A 23,890-nucleotide genomic window follows, 5' to 3' on the forward strand; every position below is an offset into this window, starting at 1 on the left:
GTTGGGCCAGTTACTGCCTGGAGAAAAATAGTTCTATCTTAATTCCCTGCTGGAAAATACTGCAAGCTAGGCTTCTACCACAGCAGAAACATTCAGAACTGAGCAGCTAACTTCAAAAGTTCCAAATTATTTGGATATTTTGAAATTACTTGTAGATGAGCTTTTTCTTGAGAACTTTTTTTTCCATAGATCTGATGGTTGGTTCACTTTATTAACTTCATTTATCTCTTAATAATTGCAGTGACTAAAGGAATTGTTTAGATATGCTGATAGAGAATTTTTGTTCACCACAAGTTTTTTTAAAGTAGCAAAACAGTATTAAACCCCCAAACAGGCATGCTCTTGTTTCCTTTTCTTGTTTTTTTCAGCCCTAATTCCAAGCTCTTTCACCAGTATTTTATTTATTAAATTTATTAAATTATTAGATTTGGGTTTTTCTGAGCAGTCTCATGTTTAGTTGCATTTTTGTCTGAAAAGCATGTGCTGTAATAGGTTCCATATCTATCTAATCTGTTTATCTCTTTTCTTACTAAACTAGACTTCTTCCTTTTCTGTCTTGGAATATTCACCATTTATCAGCTTCAAATTAAATACTCAGCATGGAAAAAAATATTTTACTAATACTGAAAAATTAGTCTTCAGAGGGAAAAAATCAGTAGAATTGTTCAATGTGAAGTTGAAATACATGCTTTGTGTACAGATAAGTGAAAAGCATGCATTAATTCCAGAATTCCATTTATATGACAATCGAATGAATATAATTATAATGCCATTTAATTGACAGAGTTAGGTGGAAGGAGATTCAACTCTTTGGTTTCGCTTATATGCTGAAGAATTTTCCAGCAGTACTAGTGGACCATAATCTGATGATAAATTGGTACATGCTCTTTTGTATGCACCTTGACAGTTTTTAATTATGTTTCACTAGACTAATGTTAAGAAAAGGTTCAGAAAGGCATCTCAAGTTAAAGACGGTTTTGCCCTTTCCAGGTGTGCAGAGGCAGGCTTGAAACCTGGTGGGTGCATGTTTTCTTAAAGCTGGTTTTGAAACGTAGGTGTGTGTGCCGTTTTTTGGAGGATATTTCTACCCACCTTTGTAGTCCAATACAGAAGATTCCTTCAAAACAAAACATAGGAATGCTAAAGGCAGTTCTTAATAGAAATAACTTTTTAATGCTGTTACGTCTTAAGGGAGGTTCCTCTAAATTTCTGAGTTAAGTTTCAAACATGTTCTGTTTTGTCTGAACCAGTACAGCCAAGCCTGCTCTGGTTTTTAAAGATCTTTTCTGTTCCTTTAGGCTTGAATGTAACTTATTTACTTGTTTTTTGTTGTTTGGGTGATGGTCCTAATATGTGATGTTTTGTTCTATCATACGAAAACAAGCAAATTACTTTTTAAGGAATCAAATTTTATCTCAGAAAGTCATAGGAACAGTTCTCAATGCAATGAGGTCTGTTATTTGCTGCTTCTTTTTTTTTTTAATACATCTAACAGTGCGTTTTTGGTTTTATTTGGTTTATTTCTTCTGAAATTTTCTTAGTGTTCTGATGACATATTTATGCTCTTAAATTAGGATTAGTGTTGACAGATGTTCTCTCTGTTCTGTGTTTCTGTTTTCCATTTAAGAACATGAGAGATTTTGATTATTATAGAAAGATATTTTGATTATAAATAGATAGTTGCATTGCTTAGTATGTTATAGGACAGCGGATTTTTTTAAAAAAATGGGTTGCATGTTATGTGTATATATATATATGAAATATTGGTCTATGTAATGACACAGGTCCAGATATCTTTCCTTTTTTCAGCTTTTGAGATAACTCAATTAAATGAATATACGTACATGAGGATGAACCCGAGAGAATGTATTTTAAAAAAAGAGGGCAGACAGACTCTTTCCATGGCTACTCAGGTTTAGTAGATCTGAATGCCCAGTAAGATTCTCAGTAAGAAATTAATTATATTCCCCATTTGCTCAATGCAACAACCTCACAATTCAAATGGTGAAAAGCCATTGTGCTGGAGTTTACAGGAAGCTTGTTTGAGGACTTTTTTTTCCTTTTTTTACTGTGGCTTCAGATTTACCCTGCTGTGGTACGTTTCAGAACTACTGGCATCGGCGAACGACTTCGCTTTAGTTTTAAAACATTGAGTGACAGTTAATGATGGCAGTGGGTAAGTGGTAGGGGCAAGGTAGCTGAGAATAAGCATACCATAATTTTTACCTCGTTAGCCACAGAATTGTTTAGGATAATTTAGTTAATGACTCTGTCTAATTCATATTGTTACAGAATGAATGAAACAGTATGTCTTAAGGAAGGGAAATGGAGAACCTTACATTTATGGCAAACTCGGTAACTGCAAAGCAGTACAGTGTAACTTGTGAAGTGGGGTGAGAATCTAAGGAACAATAGATTGGACCCCCACAAAGAATAGTAGTTTGTCACAAATTCTGCAGCTAAAGAATCTTAATCAAGAAATAGCTTCAGAAGAAGAGTAATAATTCTTTCCAAGCTTCCCCCTGCACCCGCCCCCCCCCCCCCCCCCCCCCCCCCCAAGGAAAATGTAATTACTGGACTGTGTTCTGATTCCATCTGGTCTCATGTGTCATCCGTAGTTCACTTTGATGTATAAATACATTTGTCTTTTTTGTATAAAATGTTGTTTTGTTTTGGTGTGGGTTTGTTTTGTTTTTTTTTCTCAAGGCTAACAGTTTGTGTGTTACTGTCTATTTTCAGTTTCCAAACTCCATCCTTCTTCAAATACGGGAAAGAGTATTTGGGAAACCCCAAGCCCAGTAAACTTTCAATCCGAGCTTGCTCTGTCAGCTTTGTGTTCAGAAATGATTGCTTTTCCTCTGTGTTCTCACAGTGATTTACACTTAATAGGCATAATTTCTTCTCCTAAAGGATAAGATACAAATTCTGTTTCAATGAAGAGCTGTATCTATCAGTAGTTTCTTGTCGTTATTTGTTTTGCATCTCTTTCATAGGAGCACTACTGATCTGCTTTATATTGTTGAATATTCTCTACCTACTAAGAATATCTCTCTTCAAACATTTTTCAATAATGATCTTTTTAGATTAAGACTTTGTCACCATATGAAATGACAAATCAGTCATGTGACGCCATCCTGGGCGTATTTGTTCCTATGCTTCAATGACAGCTTATTAGCTTTCAGTAACTGGCCTTGCATATGTCCTAACAATAGGTTGTTCTTCCATTTCAAACTTCTTTTAGATATAACCAGTGTGCAATTGTGTAGACTGATCTTTTGCAAATCCTCCAGTATAATTTTTTTTCCAAAATGTAAATATGAATACTTTTGATCATTTCTAGGAATCTATATTTGTTTGTATTTCCACAACTCACAGGAAAAGGTTTCTAAGAGGCTGTGATCTTAGATGCACCTAACATTTGTTTAATATAGGAATAAGAACTGTAAATAAACAATTTCTATACAATAAAGCATGCAATATTTCTCAGAGGGGATTTACTTAATATAAAGACAAAATTACCTAGTTAAACAAATGATCCTTGTTAGAAAATCTTAGCATATATTTTGATTTGGTTTAGTGTAATAGAAATCTCTCATATTGAATTTGTTTTCAAGTGTACATCAGATTCTTCTTGATATTTGGGAATCTCCTGATGTAATTAAACACCTCCTTGAAGATTTTTCTCTGTATTGATTTTTCAAGTTTCAAGATGTGAAATTGTCTTCAAAAATATTTTTGTCTCTAAATCAGCCATAACTGAGAAAGATGAGAGAATTTGCACACATATTTTCACTTTAAGTAATAGTATTCTATGAAGCTAAACTATTTTCTTCTAAGATTATTTAAACTTGGTTAGTGACAGCATTTCTTTTAAAAAGGGAATCTTATGTGTGTGGTTAATGGATGTGCAGCCTATGATATGCCGTTAAGCATCCATTCTTGGTTAAGAATAATATACAACAACAGGATTATTTTTGGTATGCATTTATATTGGCCTCAATATGGATTTTGAAAGTATAACAGATCTCTCTCAATACTATTGTAAAAATCTTGCATAAAATATTTAATGGCTGTTCTTTTTATTTTTTAGCTATATATAACTTATGTTGCATACTTTCAGGTACTCACGTCATGGAAGGCTCTGGGCGAATGCTTGTAACTGCTGTGGGTGTGAATTCTCAGACAGGCATCATCTTCACTCTGCTGGGTGCTGGAGGAGAAGAAGAAGAAAAGAAAGATAAGAAAGGTAAATTTCACAACACATGAGGATGCTCCGAAGAAAGCTCTTGGGCTTTTCTGTAGCCGGAGCTCTCCTCCATTCTTGACAAATAAATATGATTTTAAAAACTTCCTTTTTTGTATACATTTTTGTCATTACATGTCACACAGAAAAACAGCAAAAGCTGTTAGCCAATAAATACATTGGATAACAAGATGTTTTTCCAGTGTGAAATTGCAGAATCTCAGTACATAATTAAATGCAAGGGAATACATGGGCATACTCCCATTGTCGTGTCTTCTTTACATAAATCCATGCTCACCTAAAATTTGCTAAGGTTTTGCTCTTGTGCATTTACACCTATGTAATATTTTTTTCAGAGAGGGAAAAAAAAAAAAAAAGCTTGGCCATGGAAATAGCATCTTTCTTTGAGCTTCAAAGATAAAGATAAGATGTGGCTTTTTGCTAGCCCAGTTGTTTAATGTCATTGACTGACTTTAGGGACATTTTAATTTCTCGAGGTGTAAAGGTCAAACTGAGAATAGTAAAAATCAAGAAAGCAGCAGTAATTGTTAACAGAGAGTTTAACATTGTTGTCCTGTGTCAGTTAATGAAAGAAGAAGTCTCTTTAGACTTCAACTTATTATAATGTGGTGTCATAAGCAATTGCTGATTTATGGGTTGCACACTAAGAAGAAACATGATTTAGTGAGTGCCCTTTCCAGTTTCTGTTCAAACAGTCTTGTGAATTGTTCAAGTCTACTTTCAGAATTTTATTCCAAATTTGTTCTAAAAATATTTATCTTTCAGACATAATTAAGGGCCAATTAATGTGGGTTTTTTTAGATATTTCATTTCTACTGTTTCTAATGGTTTTCACTAGTAATAATAAAGAGTAGTTACAGCTTTACCGAACATTTTAGTTGGTATCTGTCAGGCAGTGTGATTCCACCTTTTTTCATTTCCATCCTTTTAATTTGAAGCTGCGGATAAGAAGGCCAAATTCAAATTATTTTCATGACCCACAATTTCCATTTCTGAATATGGTCAACCAGTGGTTGCAATTGACTCCATGTTTCTCTGAAGAAATCCCTTTTTTACTTGAGGAGAGAGTTTTATGCAATATTTACCATTTCATTTCTACCCAGAAATGCACCATACACACTACGCATGGCGAGGCCTAGGACCGTTAAAGAGGAGAAAGACCAAAACTTCCAGAAGTAAATTTACTCTTTCATGTCAGGCTAGTTTTGAACAATATTTTAGAGTTTGGTCTTGGTGTTATGAAGGGAAAGACTCCTAGGCACAGACACCTTTCAAGATCAGGCAGCATCTGTTTTGATAGTGTCTAAGGATACTGTAGGTGAGAGGAGCAACTTTAGTACCTGTGAGAAGGTGACAGCTGTCTGCCCCGAGGCCCTCGGTTTAACTGGGTTGGCCCCCTCTGTGGATTGTCTTGGTCAGGGCACTGGTGATCCCAGTTTCCTTGTGGATAGCCTTGAAAGACAGGGACAGAGAAATTGGAGCTAGCAGAGTGATGCACCGCACTGCGGTTGTAACCTCCTACCAGAGACAGAGATCCTTACAGAAGCATGGGAGAACTTTTTATGCAGACACTGAATCTAACTGGATATAGCTACAATACCAAGAAAATTCCTTCACATTTTCCAGTGTTGCTAGCAACTTTGTGCCACCATGGAGGAGCACCTGGGCAGAGCTGGTTGCAACTGAGGCCCAAGCTCAAATACCGTCCTCTCGTATACAAACCCGCAATTTGCTGAAATCCTGCCAATCATAAATGGTTTTTTCAAGTCTTATGTGGGTGTATGCTTTTATCATTCATTAACGTTCTGTAAAAATCATCATACAGGTGTGAAACAGGAGGATGGACATCAGCTTCCAGGTAGAGTAAGAACTGTACCGCATCAAATGAAAGGATGAGGCTTTTAGCCGGCAAGCTTTGGTGCAAATCAGGGTTGAACTAATGATTCAAATAATTGTCTTTAAATCAGTCCAGTTAAATTAAAGAATAATTTAAAATCAACAGGATTGTTCATGGCAGTCTTTAAGTGTGCACGCATTGTTGGTGTTGCAAATCTTAATTTTAAGCTTGAATAATCAGTTATTCTCCAGAAATAAATGTCGATATACTAGATGTTGGAATGCATGATTTTCTGTTAGCCGTTCATGCTGTGCTGGATAGTATGAGTATCCAAATGGAATAAAAAATAAACATGTGTAACCAAACCAGTTTAAGTTATTACCATCACAGTAATCAAATCTGCAATTGAATTTTTCATGAATGTAGACACATAGGGTGTGTTTTAAAATCCTGTATCCTGTTTATTTTCTTTTCCCAATTTACCATTAGTAAATAAAACAAGACTACTTTTCTGGAGTAACAAACTAGTACAGTGCAAAACAGTCACTATGGGTCAATACTGAAGAAGCTGAAGAGTCTCGATTATGATTCATTCATTATAGGACTTCTGTGTTCTGTTGTGAACATTTAACCAACAGAAACAAAACAAACCTGAACTCTAGTATTAAAAAAAAAAAACCCCAAAAACCCATCTCTGAGTTTCTCACCTTCCCATTAGGAAAGCTTTCTTGACCAAGTTTTCTAATATGCCGATAATTGCTGAAAACAAAACCAGGATTTTCTCTTCTGATACTTTTTTAATTTCACCACAAAACATACAGTTATGTAATGCCTATTATTTGGATTTAAAATAACTCATTATTCTGCTCAGGACTATATATGTCACTTCCACATGTAATACTGAAAAGTTTAACGTTTCTACTCAGATTGACGTACATATTAACTAGGTTATGGCTGGATATAGACTGAGCCCGGGTTAAACTGGGATATATCAGCAATAATACATTATAATATGCAACATTACATAAAGTACAAAATATGTAATGTTGTATATACTGTGTATTATGCTGCGTATTTTAAAATTATCCATGCATTGTGTAAATTCATTAATTCAAGGGAAGTATTTCAACCATTTTAATATTTACATAACATACTAAAGTAAAATAAATTACACGTAGAAGGTCAAAGCAATGACTCTGAAGAGTCAGTTCTCACCAACTCTGTTAACTTTATTAAGTGTCTTTCATATTTATTTATTATAATTATTATTGTTCCACGTATGAGTTTTTGTCTTCCTTTGTAACACTTTTGTAATGACATTTTGTTTTCAAAAGTTACGTGAATTAATTTAAAACAGATTGATTTTGGAGACAACAAAGCCATAGTGTTCCATAATTACTTTTTTTGGTTTGTTTTGTCATGTGCATTTGTTCATGTTGTTGCTATTATTATTATTATTATTATTATTATTTATTGTTTTTTTATCCATTATTGCTCAGTAGATTCTTCCCATCCCTCCTCCCACACTCCTTCAGCTACAGATGGTGCAACAGGTGCAAATGCCACTGGTAATGCAAATGCCAGCTTAGTCAATGGTACGTCAAGAACACCTAGCTCGTTTTATTTGATAGATACCTCTCCTGACTCTGTAAGATTCCCTCTTCCTTTTATGAACTGCACAGGTGTGTATGTGCATGTGATTACCCTCTGAGAGATCCTACTCCATGAACTCTATAGTAGCTTATAAGAGATGCCACAAAGATGCTGCAACTGAATGACTTTATTCACACAGAATTAAACATGGGAGAAGAAGTAGGAATTATGATCTATTTGATATTAATTAAATCTGGAATTAAAAGGAACAGTTACGTAAGGCTAGTTTCAGAACTTTTGAGTCACCTTTATGTGAAGCTTCATTACAGATCTCTTTACACTTTTGTTAGCATAGGTCTGAAGAGCAACAGCATGATAAATTGATATATCTTCTTTTCTTCCGATGCGGCACTCATAAGTATTCATGTAGTCTTCATGCAGTTCTGAGAAATAGTGCTGGGATCAGGAATCTGGCTCGCTTTCAAATAACAAAGCATTGGGAATAACTTTTGCTGCTTTGAGCATCTTTTTTCGAAGAGACTGACTGAAAAGTTATGCTTGTGGATATTTGTGTATGTTCTTAGATAATGATCATCTAATGAGCCTGCCTGTATTTACAAAAAGGAAAGAAAAAAAATTTACTGTAGTCAATTTTGACCGCCTCCTAGTACAGATTCTTGACCCCACTTCTTAGCATGCAGATATTTCAGTATCTTTTCTAATAGTCTCATTCCAGTATTAAATGGGATGGGTCAGCATTAGTCTAGGCAGCAGCTGGATTTTTCTGATAATCAGATACATAAGTTTTTATTTGCCATAGAGACCTTTCTCTCTTTTACAGCACCAGTATATACTGGCAAAAGTAATTCTTCTTTTCATTGGGTTGGTCAAAGGCATTTTTTTCCATGCAGGTCAGTAGTCGTTGCATTATGCATGTGAAACGAGTTTCTGACATAGCAGTATCAAGTACTAAACAAGTACTAAGATTTACTAATGCAATATCTTATTCAAAACAATGACTTAGGAAATCTTTGAGTTTATTTTAAAATAATTTTATTATAATTTTTTAAAAAACCCATCTAACCAGATGTAAAACTTTACTCCTGCACATCCCAGGTTTGTAAGAACACTAGGATTTACAGTGCCCTACATCTCACTGCATGACAGGAACCTATATCATCATGGTTCCAGCACCCCAATTTCAGATTCCTTAGAGACCAAGAACCAGAAAATTAGTGACGAATATTTCATTCTCTGTTCTTTATGCTCTACAATTCTACCCTGTTGTGTGTAAAACAAATGTACGCATACAACAAAGTCTAACCAGATACCCTCCTTCAGTCCCGCTAGAGACTGCAATATTACACTCTATGCTCAGTCTTGCGCGTTGCAGAGTACCAAGTTAAGCATCTGCTTAAGTGTTTTGATGGATGAAAACCACCACTTGGCAAGATGCAGAAATGAGTCCTAAGTTGTTTTAACCTCATCTCTCTGTTAGTGAGTTTTGGTTGCCTGGTAAATACCTGTTTAGCTTGGTCTTAGTGCCTGAAGTCAATAGGGAAATTGAGTTCCAAGGGATAATAAATCAGTGTCTTAAGTATGTGATTTTCTATCATCATCTCTCCCACCAGGAACAATAGTTACTGTCCCTGTTTGTCTTGGAGTGGAGAGATACCTACTCAGTTCTCTTCAGTGCACACAGTGTAGAAGTCAGCGGTTTTGTGCAGCTGGATATGATTTGGCTTTTAACTGTTCCGAGGTGAGGCAGGTTAATGAATTCTGCAGAGCTTTGATCAACATGAGCAGGAGGTACTTTCCACAGTTCAACTTATCTGACATTGTGTTCGGAGGAGAACCAAGACTTGGCAAGTAGAGTTAGGTCAGAGTGCTTTGAAATTGTCTGGGAAATTGCCAAGGTCTGATTTCTGTTTATACTCTACATTTTTCTAGTTAGCAGTGGTGATGAGTTAAAGAATACTCAAAATATAGATACATTTTGGAGGGTAGAAGAGAAGGAAGAAAATAAGTTCTAAAGCAAGGAGACCAAGTTCCTATAGATTTTTTTTCCATCTGGATGAAACGATCTTTTCCAACGCTGCCTGGAAATTCTCCCTGAGATGTGAATGGAAACAAGCCTTTTTACCTAAAGTCTAATGCCTCTGTGTAGAAAATACCTTCACATAAGAAAAAAAAAAAATATTATGTACTTGAATAAGTACTTAGCTCAGGAAATGCTATTGCTACTTGAAAATCAGCCCATTACCATTTCAGATAAAATGTTTTTACTGTCTTAGTTGTCGATACACAGTTGACACAAAAAGATGTATTTTGTTTTCAGTCAGTGAGCTTATACTGATAAATTCATATAGGTTTGTGACACAGCCTGTTTGTTATCTGCTGTATGGAAGGAACTATTATAAATTCTGTTGGGTTCTAGTAGTTGAGATTAAAATATGTGATTATTTAATAGTCTCTTTGTTAAAAATATAGACTGTGTGTTCAGTTTCTGAAAGGTTACAAGTTCAGGTTATAAGCAGATCAGAAAATTTTACAGAAAGGTAGGAATTCGTTCATGAAATTTATGTAATTTTGAAGTATTTTACTTAGAAAAGGTAAATTTCTCAAAAGAAAATATAGGAAGCCGCAATCACTCTTTACAGCTTGTTTCCCCCAGATTTGATTTCCTTAGAGAAAGGAGTGCTTATCATTGTCCAGTAGAGCACTACCCCATTCTGAAATCAGGATTTCCATTTTGGGTTGTTGTTGGGAGGTGTTGGGTTTGGCATTTGGTACTAAGAGAATTTGATTTGTTACTTAAAAATACAGAAATACTGTATCAGACTCAGAAAACTGTTAATTCTGTCAGTTCTGGCATATGTAACACTATTGTTCAATTCTTGCAATGCAGTTTGTGGTTTTAATATATTTTAAAGTATTTTCTGAGTTTTAAGTGAATTTATTTAGTGAGTAGGTAGAAGAATTATCTAAAACTATCTATTTGATACAGTGGAATCAGATTTATTCTTTTGTAATTAACCTGTGTTTTACTAATGCATTGGCTCTGATATCACACTGCATGAAAGAATTCCTAATGATTAACTTCAGATATGATTGACGTCACTTTCTCCCCTATACATAGATTTGAAATGTGCATCTGTTCTGAAAAGCTGCAGGATATAACTGACTTGGCATGAAGAGGGCTATAACACATTTCTGTTGCAAGATGAGACATTTCAGAAAATCAGTAGGGCATTTTGTATTTTTTGCACCATCACAGCACATGAGAATATACCTTGGTTAGTTTCTTCCGCTTGTTCCAAGCAGTTCCTCCAATGTAGAAATAATTTCTAATGCCAGCAATAGCTCTTTGTTGCTGTGTCTCATTGACTCTTCAAAAAGGGCTGGGGGAGGTAAAGGGGAGTCTTGTCTTCAAAAGTTTATTTGGAGAAGTAAGGGTCTTTTGGAGTTAGAACTCTGGCTGTAATGGTGCCATGGGTACAATTCCAGAAGACAGAAGTTTCAGTAAGACAAAGACAACATGCAAAACATTTTATGTCCAAATTCAAAACCTCAAAGCACCTGCAGAATACAAGTCATATTAGCAGGCTCTGTATGCTTTTCTAATCCTTCTTCATCCTGGCTTAGAAAAGTGCTATAAATAGATTAATTCTTCCAGATTTCAGTGCCCAAACACTGTTCCTTTTACTTTATTCCAAAAAGAAAAGATCTGCAAAATGATATAAAATACATTTTTAAGAATTATATACAAAAATATTACCAAAATATTAGTATATAGTCATCCTCTTTTAATGTTTCTAAACAATGCAGAAAGGTCAGAAAGATGGACTGGTAATTCTGGTGCTCCCGCTAAATGGAAGGAGAAAGGATCTCTCAGCAGTAATGATTCGATCATCTGAATTTCTGTCTTAATTTCTTTCTTTGTTCATAATTTATAGCCAAATGCAGGCTTCAAATCATTTAGAACAAGAGGATATAAATCCTTTACAGCATTCTTTTCTTTACCTAAATTACCTAAATTACCTATGCTTTGTTATTCTATCCCAATAATTGGAATATAAGTAGCTGTGATGACTTCCTCCTGCCCCGCCGTCCCCCAAGAACCAAAATGCACTAGCTGCTGAGGTTGAGAATGTATTTCTTAAATACCTATGTTTACATTGTTTTTAACGGCTGTCCATTTTGTGTACTGGTATTTTTAGGTAGCAAGGGTAAAATAATTGTTACTGTAATTATTTATGACAATTATGATACCCCTATTAAATAGCAAATATATATCATAAAAATCATAAAGTTAACTACTTTGATTTACATAGAATAAACTGTATTTTCTGTTTGCCAGTTATGAAAGTCGTGGGCTCGGGTTTGTTTTGTTGAGGGGCTGGGGTTTTTTTTAAGTTGAAGAATCTTTAATTATACCGCTTTAAGGTTTTGAATTGTATTCTGAGAAAGGAACTATAGTGCAGGACGTAGAGCAGACTGTCTGCTCTAAATCGATGCTTTCCAGTTCTTAAGGAAGGCTTTATCCTCTAGACAGTAATCAGAATCTCTAGAGATGTTTTCTGTCTTCCACTAACTTTATTAAAAACTATTCCAAGAAAGCCAGCCATTAGGCAGATACCAAGTTCAACTGTGCACTGTATGCAAAAAAATTTAAGGAAATTCCACAATGAAAATTAACTTGGTTTTATTCAGGTTCATAGATTCATGTCTCATGGCAAATGTAAGTCTTTGGAAGACAGATACTGCCTTTTAAAACGTCTTTATAGCCAAGGTGGGAATAGAGTTAGAAATAGGTGGTTGATGCCGAGTGGTTTACCTGAGCATACTTCAGCAGTCCAGCTGAGTACCAAGTTGGTTATATGTAGCAGACATCCTTGCCTTTATGGAATGCTGTGCTTTTGAATTTCTCGGTGCCTGTTGCTTGTTAGGATGGGGTGAAATTTTATGGTGATGCATTTGTGACCAATTGGGCCATTTTTGCTCTGTGGAGAGGGAAGTTTTTAGTGATCTCCCAATTACTGTGAATACAAATACGTGAGAAATTAGTCTTAACTTTTCCATTTTGCTACTATTTATTCACAGCATAGAGTGAAAAAATTAATACATATGTTAAGGCATAATTTCTGCTGGTTTATTGTGCACATCAGTACCAGCTGTATTATTGCAGAAAGTCAGAAGAGCAAGACTTAACTGCTATCACATTTTTTAGGTAACTCTAATGATACATTTCTTATTACAATGTGTCAAAATTCCTGTAAAGGTGTTTTAACTTCTAATTTTCCTTAGCATTGTTTTTTAATTGTGCATTATACATAACTACAAAAAGAGAATGTCATCCATTCTGAATTTTATATTTATAAAACTGAAGTAGTCTTTTCCATAAGATAAATTCATGTATCACTGTGAAAATTTTTAAGGGATCCCACCAAGAAATTCTGAATACATTTGAAAAAAATTGCTGGTTATTCTGAATACCAGTTTTGTACACTCTAAATTGTATTTTGCCATTTTTATTTCCTACACATTTTCAGTTTAAGAAAAAAACAATACAAATTGGGACTTTGGTGTGGTAAGACTATATGTAGCTGAAGTAATAAATTGGAAACTACAGATGCACTTGGCAAATCTTCAGGACAAATCTGAACATAGAGTGATCACCTGACAATTGTATTTACAGGACTAACTTGCTAAATAATACAAGCAAGTGAGAAAGATGTGATTTTAAATCATATCTGATTTAAACTTCATTTATTTATATTTATTAACCTTATTATTCTTATTTTGTCTTAATTTAATAAAATACTGATTTTAATTCTGGAAAACAGTAGGAAAGCCATACTCTAGACTGGTGTGTGCCAAAATTATACCTCTGGGTTTTTTTAATTCCCAGCTCTCTGACATTTTAGTTCAGGAATATTATTCAAATTTTACTTCCTCTGTATTCTCTTTATTAGTTTCACCCTCTTAATTCATGCAATTTGCTCAAAAAAAAGGGCTGATATTTAGTATATTACATGTAACAACATTGAACTTGACTGCAGTTCCTTGAATGTGTCCAGCTAAGTTGTCCATGCTTCTAACTAAATGTGTAACAATGGCTACTGATCATAAATAAGTATCTGCAACATGCTCATTACTTTTGTCTGCCCTTTTTATTTAAATTCCCATTTTCGTGTTTTGTCTTGGGTGAAAATTGTTTACTGTCTGTTGTCTGTTGAAATTTTTCATCATATAGGCAAAATGCAGGATGGGAATATGGAGAACAGCCAGAACAAAGGTAATCTTCTTTCATATTAAGGAGGTTGTGGATTTTTTTTTTTTAGCATGTAGTTATAAATTTTGTTTAAAAATAAAATGAAAATTAGTGATTTGTGCTGGTGTGTAAAAATTGTCCTATTTTCAAACAGAACATTAAAAAAACTCAAACAAGCAAACCCACCAAAAAAACCCTACCAAGAGTTTTTTTGTAAAAAAAAAAAAAAAAAATTACAGCATTTTGATATATCAGATGTTTAGGATAGGAGAAGATTAATATTTTTAATAAGCCATTTATAGATGATACTTTCATGTCACAAAGCTCATTGGAATTCATTTTTTTTGTGCAAGTTATGTATTGTTAGTGAATTTCCAGCCCTGTTTTTGATATGTCTCATCGTTTTTGGTGTTTAATGGCGTTGTACAGACATATTTTCTTTTGCAGGGAGAGCTTAGAGTAATAGCAAAAGGAAACTTTAAAGCCAAGCAGTTATTTAGCAATATAAAAACATATGAGAATAAATAGCAGGAAGAGTAAGGGTCTTAGGAGTGTCTTAGGTAACGTACAATCTCAGAAAGAAGTTGAAACAAATATTTCGCTTTTGTTGAAGCAACGTCATGGTTCCCTTTTTGTTATATGAGACACAGCTATCATGATTTCTTTAGGGTGTGCCAAATAAGTAAATTAAACTCTAACTTTATCTTGTCAGATAATAGTAAAGATTGCAAAAGTATTGGATCAGAAACTGAATAAACTCAGTGGTTAATGGTACAAAAATATTAAACAGAATGATATTAAATGGATAAGTTTTAAGGTTACAGAGACAAATTAGATTTCCAGGTCAAATAAGCTTGGTTTTGTACAATCTGTTCACGAATGTCAAAGCAAAGCTGTTTCATCTCATTCTATTTAATTTACTTATGCCTGTGTTCAATACAAAACAGACACATACACATATATAAACTGGAATGTCATTGCTTTTAAAAAACATGTCTTTCTCCTTGGTACTAAAATAGTTTCCTTACATCAGCATTAGCATTCTTTCCAGAAAGGATGGTTTAGCCTTTAAATTTTGTGTGCTTTATATGGGAGAACGATGACGATATCACCGTCAGCACATGGTTAAGTTACTTGAACACTGAATGCTAAGGAAACTTTTTAAGCCTGGTATTATCTAGAATAGTGGCTTGCAGAGTGTGGTCCGCGGGTCACGGCGGTGCCCATGCAGTCAAGAGAAGTGGTGCATGGATCACCTGTGGAACCACATTACCTTTAAAATGTTTTCATTAAAAGTATGATTATAAGGGGGCATTGTAGTCTACAAGACATACCAAAATTTAGAGGAATACAGACTATTTGCCAAAGCATTTGAGAGCTGCTATTCTAGGAAATCCTGCAGTACTGATGTGCTGTTACTTGCCAAGTAATCTGCAAGACATTAAGTTATATATGTGTGTATAATATAGGCTGTCATTGTTGGTTAAATAAATAAAAATAAATGGGTTTCATGGTACTTGACAAACGGTGCCTATATGCACGTGGGTATGCTGGTACACCTGTGCTCCTGCAGAACCCCACTGGGTCTCAGAGGGGCATCTGTCTGCCATGGGAGCGAAGTGTAATTCTGCACGTAGTTACAATCACCTGTGTTGCAATCAGCCCCCTGCAACGGGTCTTGCTGGTTGGATTCAGTAAGTATCAACACTAAGGTAAAAAGAATGAAGAATGGTTTTGGAGTAACGGTTTTGTTCTGCATTTATTAGCCAAGCAGCAGGATGGGGCTGCTGCCATGGAGATGCAGCCACTGAAGAGTGCAGAAGGGGGAGAAGGAGATGACAAAGACAAGAAGAAATCCAATATGCACAAGAAAGAAAAATCTGTTCTTCAGGGAAAGCTGACCAAGCTGGCAGTCCAGATAGGCAAAGCAGGTATGACTGGATAACTGACCAAGTAAGCAGTGTGTTATACTAGCAACAGAGGGTCTTAAAGCAAATTATTCTTGAAAGAGGTAGGCATTTTTTACTATAGTATTTAGAAACAGGTCATCGTAATATTGTTCTAAGGATAGTGTGTGGTGCTGAAGATCTTCTATTCTTTTAAAACTTAGCTTTGACTGTCAAGAAACTGGAAGCTTTGGGCAACTTGAATTACATTGAATATTTGAATTACAATGAAATGTAGCTTTTCTCATAGTTATTATTCCCAAGTGCAGTAATTACATATTTAATTTCCTCTCCCCTTAGAACTTCTGAGTACACAGTTTCAGAGTCTCTGATATCATATCAAAATATCATTCACACAGTATTTCCCTCTTACGGATTCTGAAATCATTCTGTTCTCTCTTAATATCCATGTTCCTGCCTTCTACTCAAACATGACACATCTGTTGACTCTTGTATCCAGTACCATCTGGGCCCTACTCTTATAAGTAACACTTCTTCTCCAGCACGTAGGTAGAAAGTGAAAATCTTTCTAATGGCATAATGTTCATTAGGTTCATTTTTCTAGTGGTATTAGAGACCCTGATCTCTACCCAGATCCTTGGCTGAGGGCCCTACAACAAATTCCTAACTTCACCTCTGTTCAATCTCATTTATACTTCTTCACCAGTCTTGATTTTCATCTCTGCTATTCCCTCTCATTCCTTTTTAAGTTCATTACACATAGTTGGTCACATAACCCCATGATGCCACCTCTGTCTCTTTGCCTGAGCAATGCATGACTCTGGATCTGTGGGTGTCATCTCTAATATCCAATTTCATGCTTTGCCCAGTTTCATATTCCTCAAGCTTCTCTGCTTTGTTGCTAGTTGTACAACAGTATGCATTGATATAAAACCACTTCATTTCTTATGATCATTAATTTCTTAGATTAAGTACCTTTCTACATTGCCTTCTGATTATTGCTCTCTTGGGTATTTCGGCAGGCATGTGAATGTCACTTTTGACGTAGTTGTATAGGGAAATCTAACCATAATGTGGCAATTAATACGAATTGAATTAATTAATCATTGCCTCATTTGGTTTTTGTTTGTCATTGGGCTATCTACAGGGATGTCTTGCATTGTCACGAGTATTTGCCTGTACGATATTTTAATGGATTTTCCTTTATCCTCTGGCATGTAGCGATCTCCCTGACTCATCTGCTTCCTGTCAACCTAGCATCCTTCAGCGTACCATTTTTCAAACTTCAGTCAAGACATGAAACTCACAGCATTCTCCTGTATGATCTCATTACAGAGAAATTAATTTATTCTGAAATGCAGGTTTAACTGCTTCACAAAAACCTGCCACAGAGCAGCAGTTACAGCAAGGCAAAAGAGATGTTCTAATGGAGTTTTTATTTGTATACGCAAATCAAGGAGGAGAAGTGCTATTTTAGCAAAGTTTGTGTCATTGGGAGAGCATATTAAGACCTTGGGATCTTTTGTGAATTTTGTGAAGTACTTGTTAATGTCTCTTGTGCTATCCTGCCAGTGTTGTACCCCTTTTGAGCCTCTCCTCATAAAAATACGCACTGTTTGCATATGTCCCTTTGAAAAGGGAAACCTTGGCAACACCAGTATTTATCACATTTTTAAGAAAAACAGATAAAAACTGTTATGTGGATGATTCTGCAGTATATTGCCTCATTGTATTCAGCAAAACACATCAGCAGGGCTTTTCTAAAATGTTTCATACAGCAACATAAACTACAGGAGACTTTCCAAGACTCTTAAGATAAGCTTATTTAAAAGAACGATGAGTGTTTGAATATGGATAGACTAGTAATTTGTAAAAGGTGGAGGTTGAAAGGACAAATAAACATTGTACCAGGCAAAGTAATGTACTAAATTGAAAAAACAGCTTAGGCAACAGCAGAACTCCTGTTGAACTAGACTGACTGAGGAGTTTTAAAGGCAGCAGTAAGATGGTGCTTAAAAATTAATGCAGTATGATTCAGCTGTTCTGTAGACTTCAGTGTTTCCTTATTCACTGGAATGTATGGCTGTGTATGTACTATAGTAGTGTTTTTTCAACATTGTAAAACTTACCATCATTGGTACTGGTGAAAAGTGTCATGTAGCCTAAGAAAATAATTTCATACCAAATTGAAGTGTAGATTTCTAAATGCACATGATTTTAATTGTGCTTTGTTTTATAGTAATTGATTATTTCTGTTTTCAGGTTTGGTGATGTCTGCAATCACTGTAATAATTTTGGTACTATATTTTGCCATTGACACATTTGTGGTCAACAAGAAACAGTGGGTGCCTGAGTGCACTCCTGTCTATGTTCAGTATTTTGTTAAATTCTTCATTATTGGTGTTACTGTACTTGTGGTTGCTGTTCCCGAGGGACTTCCACTTGCTGTCACTATTTCTCTGGCTTATTCTGTAAAGGTAAGAAGCATTAAAAATAATTATGGGAGAAAAATGCTGTTCGGTTGAGTTTACTAGTGAGTTAGTCTGCAGGTTTTATCAGGTGTGATGAAAATTGGCTTGTAAATGAATGGGCTCAAAATGTAATAAGAGTGAAATTTCTTTAAAGTGAAACTTTGCTTTATACTGAAAGTATTTTTGACAAAAATGCAGATACGTATTATTTTAAAACTTATATTTAAAACTACACACTGCAGGAATATTAAACAGTAGTTTGCAAGGTTACCAGGAATGCACTGAGCAGAATTTACTAAGAAGAGTCCAGTCTTTCGATACACAATAACTTTGTCTTCAGATTTTCTTTGCAATAATACAAAGTTTTGACAAGGATTGGAAGTCTTCAGGAACACTTTTCAAAGAAATTAAGTTTCACTGGAGATTTCGTGTACTTTTCTTACATGCAGTTGCAGTTCTTTGTAGCCAAGGTAAATGATTCTATGAGGAAATTAAAGAGGATTGAAATCTTGGACTTCTGATTTACTCCATCACCTATCTAGGAGTTTTCTCAGATTTTTTGGCAATTTGGTCAGATGGGCCTTATTTAAACATTCTGGGAATCTTAGATGAAGATTTTGCAATAGTTGTTTTAATTTAGTATGTAAACAAATGAACATATGAACATTAGAATGGGATAGCTTGTTTTTTATGTAGACAAAAGTCATTACTATCAGGGAAAAAAAGCACATCTCAAGCCTGGTGTTTTGCTAATAAAGACTGCAGCTGTTTTAAAGGGTTTTCCCATTCTCCTTATGTCTTTCATCCGACACACGCAGTACGTACATGTGTATCTATATTTGCAGTATCAAACTGCAACACAGCTTTGTGTACAACTGGTGATATCGTGCTCCATGGGTATAAGATGTTGTCTGCCAGCAAGGGTCAGATAATTAGGCACAGAGTTTTTTAAATACTGAGAACATAACCAAGGGTAACATGTATTTCCAGGTTGACTGTGAAAAAGATGTACTGTGGAATGGAGTACTCTAAAATGGTAGATTTTGTGGGGGTGTAGGGTGGGGATTTGGTTCTTTTGTTGTTGTTTGGTGGGGGTTTTTTATTTGTTTGTAATTTTCTTTATTTCTTTCCCAAAATGTATAGTTCCTCTGCATGCAGCTAGATAACATCAAGGCAATGGAAATAGTATTAAAAAAAAATTCTAATATTTACTATAATGATACCGATTAAAAAAATTTGTTATCTTCAGTTTCTTTAGCTGTTCTAGCTGTTCTTTAAAATTTATATATACTGCAAAAATTAATGGAAGTATGTTTGTTTCTCAAAGGCAAAATTAATTCAGGGATAGGCACTGATGGTTACCTGTAACTAGAGCTTGGCTTATTGGCCCCGATAAAGTTCTACTTTAGTGTGCATTATGTTCTCACGAGCAAGACTAAATACATGCTTTTTTGCTTTTTGTAACCGACATTAGAAATCTGTCAAAGCAAATCCTGAAGGTTTTTTGTTTTGCTTTTTCTCAGAAAATGATGAAGGATAACAATCTGGTCCGCCACTTAGATGCGTGTGAAACTATGGGTAACGCTACAGCCATCTGCTCTGACAAAACAGGGACACTGACAACCAACCGGATGACGGTCGTCCAAGCCTACGTTGGTGATGTCCACTACAAAGAGATCCCAGACCCCGATTCTATACCCGCCAAAACCCTTGATCTGCTGGTTAACGCAATTGCTATCAACAGTGCTTATACTACAAAAATTCTGGTAAGCAGGCTTTTGCTGTCAGTAAAATGAAACATAGCAGAAGCAGTAGTAACTTTTTTAAGCAATGTTAATTCCTTAACATGCTGTTGTTGATTATGAAGCTTTAAATACTGTTGAGATTCTCAAAATGAGAACAGGTACTGTAAAAAAATATATATTTTATGTTTTAAGGATAGGGACATACTTCTATTTACAAGACCATGCTACATTTAAAAACTCCTGCTGTTGTTACATTGGGAGGGCCCAGATCTGGTGCAGGTAAATTTGCTAACAACTAGTTTTCTCTGAAATTTTGTATGTGTAAAGTTTTTTTTTTTGTGTGTCTAAGAACTTTCAATTAATTCTCAAATAGGACAAATTGGATTAGTTAAGTCAGTGAGGTTAATGATCTTTATTCATTCTGGTTTCAAGTGAATTATATCCAGAAGTATTTTATTCAGTCTGTAAAGGAGGGCAAAATGGAAATAATCCTGTTTGCTTGTGGCATTAGACGCTTCAGTGCAGAGCTAATTAAGAGGCTGAAAACTTTTGCAATTCCAATAGATTTGTTCTTTGAAAGGTCAAGCTTAATCTTAATATTGCAGAACAAATACAGATTTTTTCAGCTTATGAATTTATATATTGTTCTTTTTATAGCTCTGTGCTGAGCTGCGTAATATAGTCTTGCATGCACTTCATGTTTGTTTTAAAAGCAGTCTTAAAATACAATCACAGAGGACAGTTGGTGAAATACTACTGAGACCTGGACCATGTATTTCCATTAATTCTTGCTATGTAAATATCTGGATATTAGTAACAATTGACACTTGGAAGAAGAGCATTTAGAGAAACCTGATGCAGATACACAAAGTGTGTGGGTACCAAAGGTGTTTTTGAAGGGAATGCTCCTGAGAATTGTTTATCCAGGGTTAGCATCTGAACTCAAGCCACAGCTTGGCACCCGTCAGACAGTCATCTGTGCTGTGATACACTCACTCTTCTGCTCTCACACCAGCCTCTGGGGCAGCTTGAGGCTACATCAAGAGCTGACATGGAATCACGCAAACACTCCATCAGCTCTGAAAGATCCTGTTTGTTGCCACCTTTCACCTGAAATCAGCCAGCAGTGTAAGTGCACCTCTTCTGTTGCACTGCAGAGGCCAGTACCTTTACTCAGCTGAGGCTGGAGGCAGCCCTGTTGACTTAGAACTCAGCTCCGAGAAGCAGAGCTCCCTCAGCTGCGAGCATCCAGCTAGCGGCACTGCTTCCCAGCTGATTCCTGGATCTTGCTCTGTCCTTTTCCTATCATCTGTCCAGGTCAAAATCAACCAGCTTAGCTGAAATGAAAGACGAGCCTTCCATTCTCAGGTGTTTCGGGGTAAATACTGCGTACTGGCTCAGTGTGGATAATTTATGGCAGTGGCTTTTTGGATTCTGATTTGCACCTTTGTAAATAAGCCAGAATATTTTACTATTGGCTGGATAAATCATGCTTCCACAAATAAGTATAACTTGGTTGTTGTGGAAAAGAACATACATCTTAGTTATTTTAATATTGTTACAGCTTATGTAAGGTCAGGTACTTCCTTCTGTAGAAAAAGAAACAGAATCAAACTCATCCTTAACACACAGGCTGGGATTAAGTGAAGGCAATAGACCCAAACTGGGATGAAGGATAATAGGTAGCTACATGAACTGGTGTTTGTATAACCGCTACAGTAGTAATGCTAGTCACCAGCATCAGTCCTAGTTGTCACTATGGGGCTTGAGAGAACGTTACCAATGTTGGCAGAATTTTCCTCATTCCTAAAACACAGCAAGGCAGCCGGCAGGCAGGCTGGTGGTAGTTAAGTCAGGTGTGACTGGCAGAGCAAGCCTCAGCGTCAGCTGTGCTTCATTTGTTTTATGTTGTGCTGCTCATTCTGAATGCTTGAGATCAAACACAGTAACAAAGTGTTTCTGCTCATTTTCTGTACCAATTTGTCCTCTCTGAATCTCAGAGTAGAATTAGGTTTCTGAGCAAGGCATGGGAATGCATCACACTTTCCAGAGTGATGCATCTGTAATATTAAGTTTAATGTTCTGTTTTTCTCCTTTGGTAATAGTTAAATTTGACGGAAAAAATTCTGGTCAGTAGCAGTTCTGAATTTTCACTTTGGTCTCAATTTTATTTTGAATTTATTTTTTATTTTTATTCTGGCTTGACTTCATTGCTTCTTGTTGAAATTACTTATGTGCGCCTATTAAAGAGAGTCAGTATTTCACCATTTCAGTTCTCCTTTAGCTTTGCACAGAAACTGATTCTCTGTTAAATTGATAAATGGGTGAAATCCTCTGGAAATCACATTTGTGCTGAATCCGTATCAGGTGACTACTTGAACTTACCTGTGCAAAAATAATTGTGATGTTTTTCGCTATTGTAATAACATCATAAGATCAAGCCTTGCAGTATGGACCCCACGAGAATAACAACTCCAATATCAGAAAAGTTAATTTCATTCATTATTAATAACAAGCTCAAGCTAAAGTTTAAGGTACAAGGTATTGTTCCGTAACCCCTTTTAAATCATAAATAAATACAGTAAAAAATACATAAGGGAGTTGCTTCTAGGACTAAGTATACAGAATTACTCTTCTACCTGCTGATACTGAATGCATACTTGTACACTCATTCTTAGAGCATATTTAATCAAATTGGGAATATCAGCTCAAACCCAAAGGGCATATAAGCGTTATGTCGCTGAGATTGAATTTTGCATATTCTATTTTTGGTTATCTAGTTATGCGTATGCTGTAAATTGCGCTTTGTATGAACTTCTGTTCAGAGTGATCACATATGGGACCATAAAATTAGTCGAGATGCTCTGCTGAATGAGAAATATTCCCTTTTGCATTGTCTTTTGATTAAGGGGCAATTGAATCATTGATAAAATATAAAAAGAAAATAATATCGCTGCTTGGGATAAAAGATTTTAATTTCCCTGAGAAATTAAACACAAATTATTCCAACTGAATAATAGCATCATTAAATATAGTTCTTTTTAGTGCTTTCCAAGGATTAAGTTACTGGCTGAGCTGATTTTGCATTCCATTAGCTTTGGAACAACTTTAATGCTGCTTTTATGCTGTTTGTGTGAAGCTGTTCTCCAGAAAACCTTTCTTTTCCAGCATCCATGTTTTAGATAGCTTTCCCACAAGGAAATCACAATTAGACTTCATACGTTTTTGCACGTGAGCTGTGATGAGGACAGTAAAGCATCTCTGACTGATAACAAAAATGGCATTTCAGGAATACTTTGATTGCACTTGGAGCAGGAATGTGTTGATCTTGAATATCACGGAGCAATCATGAAATAGAGCCTCCAAATACCAGAACTAGTGGTTTGTACTCTTCCGTTGAGCTCTCGCTTGCATAAATTCAGTTTGAATTAGAAAAGTATTTCTCCTTCTAATTTCCTGAAGGCTGTCAGAGGGCATCGATGACATGCTTGCTGGATGGGTATAATGGGTTCTTATTAAGAAGAGAACCCAATTAGTATTTGGCTGAGTGATTTTCAGCACCAGTGGAAAAGGCCCAGCTGAACCCGTTATTTTTAGGATCTAACACAGGCATCTCATTTGGTGCTTGATCGGTGCCTAGGGAACAAAAAAGCTCCTTATGCCTCTACTAGACGAATATCTGGATCTGCATCAGGAGGATTGTTTTCAGTGCTGATGATCTGGAGTATCATTTACTACATTTGCACAGTATGTGGCACAATGTAGCAGCATCCTTTAGCTGAGGATCTCAAAGGAAAAA

General features: G+C 35.6%; 1 protein-coding gene across 13 annotated transcripts in view; it reads left to right on the plus strand.

Moving 5' to 3' along the window:
* The window catches only part of ATP2B2 (ATPase plasma membrane Ca2+ transporting 2), a 432,200-nt gene that overhangs the window by 332,316 nt on the left and 75,994 nt on the right, over nucleotides 1–23,890 (plus strand). For 7 of the 13 annotated variants that reach the window (XR_008732091.1, XM_055709424.1, XM_055709423.1 and 4 more), the window contains 6 exons: nucleotides 4,121–4,246; nucleotides 7,601–7,696; nucleotides 13,951–13,992; nucleotides 15,735–15,899; nucleotides 18,138–18,352; nucleotides 19,870–20,112. Coding sequence is in view for 12 of the 13 variants with exons in the window: in XM_055709424.1 (XP_055565399.1) it covers nucleotides 4,121–4,246; nucleotides 7,601–7,696; nucleotides 13,951–13,992; nucleotides 15,735–15,899; nucleotides 18,138–18,352; nucleotides 19,870–20,112 (887 nt within the window). In the remaining variant the exon portion in view is untranslated. Of the gene's footprint in view, nucleotides 1–4,120; nucleotides 4,247–6,089; nucleotides 6,123–7,600; nucleotides 7,697–13,950; nucleotides 13,993–15,734; nucleotides 15,900–18,137; nucleotides 18,353–19,869; nucleotides 20,113–23,890 lie in introns of all 13 variants that reach the window. The other 6 variants (XM_055709432.1, XM_055709429.1, XM_055709431.1 and 3 more) reach the window with 4 other exon arrangements.

Source organism: Falco cherrug, chromosome 4 (assembly GCF_023634085.1).
Source record: "Falco cherrug isolate bFalChe1 chromosome 4, bFalChe1.pri, whole genome shotgun sequence".
Taxonomy (NCBI): Eukaryota; Metazoa; Chordata; class Aves; order Falconiformes; family Falconidae; genus Falco; species Falco cherrug.